The following is a 5,000-nucleotide window of genomic DNA, read 5'->3' as shown; positions in this document are numbered from 1 at the left end:
GTCAGACCCCCCCCCCCCCCCAAATCCCATCCTTCCTTTTTACAGATCTATGGTTGTGTCTCCTAAATGCTTAAATTGACTCTTCACTTTGAAACATAAACATATGTTTTTGTCAGGTGATAGGAATGTAACTGGGCTTCAGAATGATGGAATGACAGCTGACCAGTTAAGGCAACACATTGAGAATTGGATGAGTAAATTGCATGTAACTGTAAAGTTTGATCCATCAGAAGCACTCAAGCAACTGGAAAATCTGGGACTTCTTGTGACAAAACAAAGAGGTATTGCAATAGCTACCAATATTCTACTATCCCTAGGGTAGAGGTGACGAGAAAAAAGGAGCATTAACTGGGCTCTTTCCTGTTACAAGGGAGTTGAAAAAGGTGATTAGAGCACGAAGGATCACAGAAAGTAAGAGGCACGAGCCACAGGCAAGTGCTTCTGATGACTTCTTTTCCTGGTTGTATTTTACCACTTTCTGTTCTCACAACAAGTTTGTCAAACCACCATTAATTTCATTTTCTCTGTGGTGTTGTCAGCACAGTGCATAATTGCACCAAATTAACAAACATAAGCTACCGGTAACATAAGAAGTGCTTAATATACAAGCTCTCTGCTTTTGGCTGCTAAAGGCATATGGTTTACTCTGGTTAGCCCAATCTCAAACCATGCAGTTGTAAATATCTTTTAATAGAGAATCACCACTTTCTTGCACTCTCAGCTCCCTACAAGACTAACAGTATTTACTGATTTTGAGAGAGAGGAATCCTCTCTAAAATAAAAAAATCACCTCTGCCAGAGATCTTTGCCACCTGCATAAGAAGGTAATTGTGAAGAAGAGCTCCCCAAAAATCCTGTCGGCCGACTGTCGGTCAACTGTCGGCCGACAGTTGACCGACAGTCTACCGACAGCTAACCAACAGGTTACCGATCGGTTAAGAAAAAAGAAAAATTGTGGTAAAAACGAGCAGTTAACGTGACATTCCGTAATGGTGATGTATGACTCGACAGACTTCACCTACTTACCGATCAACTGTTATCAGTTGTTATCAGATGCATATAGGATATATCACTTGCGTGATTTACAACACACCAGACAATCTAAGAATCGCATTGGAAGATAATTTAATCGAAAACTCTGCTAAAAACTCTGAAAACCATAAGCTACGTATCAATACATAGTTAGTAGACGAGACAAACACTTTCCTTCAAATCGCCCTACAATGCAACGCGGCCTCCTATGTTATGTCATGTATGTATGAATGATGTTTACAATGCGGGCAAGTATTTTGGGGAGCTCTTCTCCACAATTACCATCAAAGAATGCCAGTTTCTCAACTTCTTGTTTATTTCCCTTATCTTTGTCATCTGCAAAACATTTGGTTAACCCTGCAATGTGGCTTAATGATGTCCGGAAAAGATATAGCTGATTTAAATTGGATGACAATGTAAAAGCTTACAGAACAAGTGCCCCTGTTATTAAAAAAAATCATTTCCTTTTTTTCTTCAGATTTTGATTTTGTGTTTGCTTAACCCCTTACTGGCAAAAATTTGAGCTTTGATTTTTGTCCAAAGACTGTTTACTTTGAGTGTAAGTTTTATATTTCATGGTCCGCCATTGCTCACGTTCAAAACTGACCGATTGGACCTGAAAGGGTTGGATCCAGGGAAAAGTAACGTCAAAGGCTCACTAGCTTAAAATTTCAGCATGTGAATGCAGCTTATTATATATGCAAACCATGAATATAAAAGTCTGAAAGCACAAAACTGACTTGTATTAATTCTGTGGTGTACACACACATTGCATTCTTAAACTAGCGAGCCTTTGACATCATTTTCTCATTGATCCAGCTCTCTCAAGAACTTAAAGTTAGTAATGGCGGACCATTAAATAGTAAAATTCTAGTTAAAATAAACAGGTGTCTTTTCGAAAGGCTTAAAACTTTGGTTGCTTAGTGTTTAGTTGACATAATTTTGAAATCCAAACTACAGTAAGAAAAATAAGAATTGATATTTTGGTCACAGGAGCACTTTAATTAAAGTTCTTTTTATTTTTATGGGGTCATACATATTTGCAAATTCTTGTAACACAGAGTTCTAAACATTTTTCTTTCAATACTTTCCATTACTTTTTTGGGTTTTGCGGCCAGGTGCACATGTCCAGAGGCATAATCCTTTTTAATGAAAATTCCATGAAGAAAAAAAAAGAGACCAACATTTTGATATTTTCAGGTGAGCAGCAATGGTTGAGTGTTCCACCAGTGTATGATGCATTCATGCAGCTTCCAAGTCCAAAGCAATCTACAGAGATACCACCTGAAAGAACTGAAGAGCTTGGTGTTGAAGAACTAACCGATGTGATGACTGAAGAAGAAAGAGAACAGATACAAGACAAACAGAGAGAAGAACTGGAACAGAAGAAACTGAGCTGGGATTAAAAACTATTATTAGAGGAAAAAAATTTATGCCAACTTTGTCTGTTTTAATTGCCATTGTCTTAATTTTAATATATGATGTATTAATATGAAATACATTAGTCACTGGAAAAGTGTATCCACTTTTTATTGTAAAACATTTTTCTACATATATATACAAAAAAAGAAGAAAAATAGAACAGCTGCAGTTATTACGTTTTAAACAGCACAATCAATGGGTGTAAATGGTCAAGTGGGTCAATGACTTCTATTTCAATTTTTATGCATTTCACTATTCTAGATTTACTGATTCTTTACATCATTAACGTCCACTTAGAGAAAATGACTACTTTTTGTCTTTGAAATTTGTTGCTTGTGGTGATGTTCCATTCTTAAAATAATAAATTGACATCATTGTACCAGAGAAAGCAATGATTTTATCCCATAACACATGTGTATTTACAGGGAAAAGTCATTGTAGTGAATGTAATGTAGATGGTTTGAATCCCTCTCTGAGAACCTTTTTGTATCCATTCTCATCCCATAGCCTGCAAGCAAGCATGCTAGTGGGGGGAGGCAACAGCTCTCAAGAAATGTGCGAGGACATTTAATTCTCCATTCTTCTTGCCTGCTTTGCTGGCACCATAGGCGGCCCAAGCTTGCGTTATGTGCGAGACGTGATGCAACAACACTGTTCTAGATAACTTTTTTTGTTTTTTGAGTTAGTTTCATGACAGGAGAAAAGAAGCGAAAAGTTATCAATGAATGAACAAAATAAAGTAAGTTACCTCACCTTTTTAATTTTGTTTAATTTGTTTTTTCTGGCTTTTAAAATCTGTTTTGGGATGTTCTTGTTTCCTAAGATGAAGATTACATAAGCTTCTGAAACTTTGACAGTCATGTCTCACATGTTTCTCGAGCTTGGGCTGCAAATGCCGGCACACGCTGGCAGCTCTGGCACCAGAATACTTGTTTGATAACCCATATAAGTGAGCCTGCTTGTAGTGGTCGCAAATTGAGCTCCACCTTGCTTGTAATAAAAACTATATAATGTCACTTTTCCCTAGATCCAGCCCTCTGAGGTCCGATAAGTCAGTTTTGAATGCAAGGAATGGCCGACAATGAAATCCAAACTTGCACTCAAAAGTAAACACCTTTGGAGAAAAATCAAAGCTTAAAATTTTGTATGTTAAGCAAACACACGTTTAAAATCTGAAGAAAAAAAGAAAGTGATTTTTTGATCATTTAGTAATAGAACTTTAAATATTTTTTTCCATTCAGCCCTTTGAAAGGACACTGTAACGTGGTTGATACAGGATTTATAAACTTTTATTCAAGTCTTTTCCAGGACGTTTTAAAAATCTCGAAGGAATCTCTTTGCTCATGTTCATTGCATTCATGTCAACAAAGCAACAAAAACCAAAGGATTCTTATGAATAAAGAACCATTCCTTGAGGTTTTCCGGGATGCAACTCAATATTTTACCTAAATCTCTGTGATCATTAAGTTTGTCTTTTGTAGTTCTGAGGCAGATCGACTTGTTTGGGGATCTTCAGATGTGTTTTTCAGTGATGGTTATTTGTTTTTGGTGTCAAAAAACCTCTTTCCCAGTACTTTCATAAAATCAAGGACTTCTCTAGAAAATTCCATAACTATATTTCTCCAATTCAACAAGTTTCTCAAGGAGTATGCCAGGCCCTCGCAAAGAATGTACAGTCAGTCGGCCACACTTCCAGTTAATCAAAACCTAAAACACATTACTTAGTACTATACAATTAGCTGGCAGTCAAAGCATCTATTCCTGAAAACTTCACTTGCACAAAGATAGAAAAGTTCACAACTTTACCAAATTTCCTTCCATTTCCATGCTCTTCTTCTTAAAATTAATGGTTGCTTTTACCATAAAGTAGCTTCAGAGAGCTTATATTTTTCCTTTGCACACGAAAAGCAAGAAAAAATAAGTTATTTGTTCAAGTTAGGCCAAAAAACTGCAGTGGTAATTATGTCACCACCAACCGGTTTGCTCAGTTGGTTGAGCATCGGACAACAGTGTGAGAGATCACGGGATCAAAACTCTGGCCTTACCAACACTCAGGGTCTTTAAAGGGCTGCCTTTCTAATGGTATTTGCAAATGGTTTAAGACTCTAGTTTTCTTGGACAAGGACAATAAACTATAGGCCCAGTCTCACATCCTTCAATGTTCATAACCCCATGAGACATAAATGAACCCAAAGAGCAGAGCATGGAGTTCCTGATGTTGTGGTCTGTCGTCTGTAGTATATCATGGTTGGGAGGGTAAAAAATCAAAGGTCGACCAGTCTCAAGTACGGTACTCCATATCCCATAGTTGACTTTCCATGAGCATTGTCCCTTATGTATGAATGTGTGTTTATGTCTGCATCTGATTATGCAGGAACATGCTAGTTGGTGTCTGGGTCTATAGCTTTGGCTGCATCATTCCTCTGTCACTCCGCTATTTTTGGCTGCTGCCATTGCAATTGCACACCGACCTTTCTTCCCCACTCCCCTTTCTCTGCTCATTACCACAGCACAAAGATCATCATGAATTCATCGCAGTGGTAAAT

General features: G+C 37.5%; 2 protein-coding genes across 2 annotated transcripts in view; both read left to right on the top strand.

Annotated features, from left to right (window-relative positions):
• The window catches only part of LOC138022310 (transmembrane protein 143-like), a 7,429-nt gene extending 4,567 nt beyond the window's left edge, over nt 1-2,862 (top strand). Inside the window, exons 3-4 of the mRNA XM_068869416.1 lie at nt 117-281; nt 2,233-2,862. Coding sequence (XP_068725517.1) covers nt 117-281; nt 2,233-2,438 — 371 coding nt within the window. The 3' untranslated portion in view covers nt 2,439-2,862. The remainder of the gene's footprint in view (nt 1-116; nt 282-2,232) is intronic.
• A 1,194-nt stretch (nt 2,863-4,056) lies between these two features.
• The window catches only part of LOC138022311 (dual specificity protein phosphatase 3-like), a 6,113-nt gene continuing 5,169 nt past the window's right edge, over nt 4,057-5,000 (top strand). The window contains exon 1 of the mRNA XM_068869417.1: nt 4,057-5,000. This exon is cut by the window's right edge and continues 1,252 nt beyond it. The gene's annotated coding sequence lies outside the window, so the exon portion shown is untranslated.

The sequence above is a fragment of the Montipora capricornis genome, chromosome 10 (assembly GCF_036669925.1).
Source record: "Montipora capricornis isolate CH-2021 chromosome 10, ASM3666992v2, whole genome shotgun sequence".
Lineage (NCBI taxonomy): Eukaryota > Metazoa > Cnidaria > Anthozoa > Scleractinia > Acroporidae > Montipora > Montipora capricornis.
The sequence above is the reverse complement of the archived record's forward strand: the minus strand, read 5'-3'. Positions and strand labels throughout refer to the sequence as shown.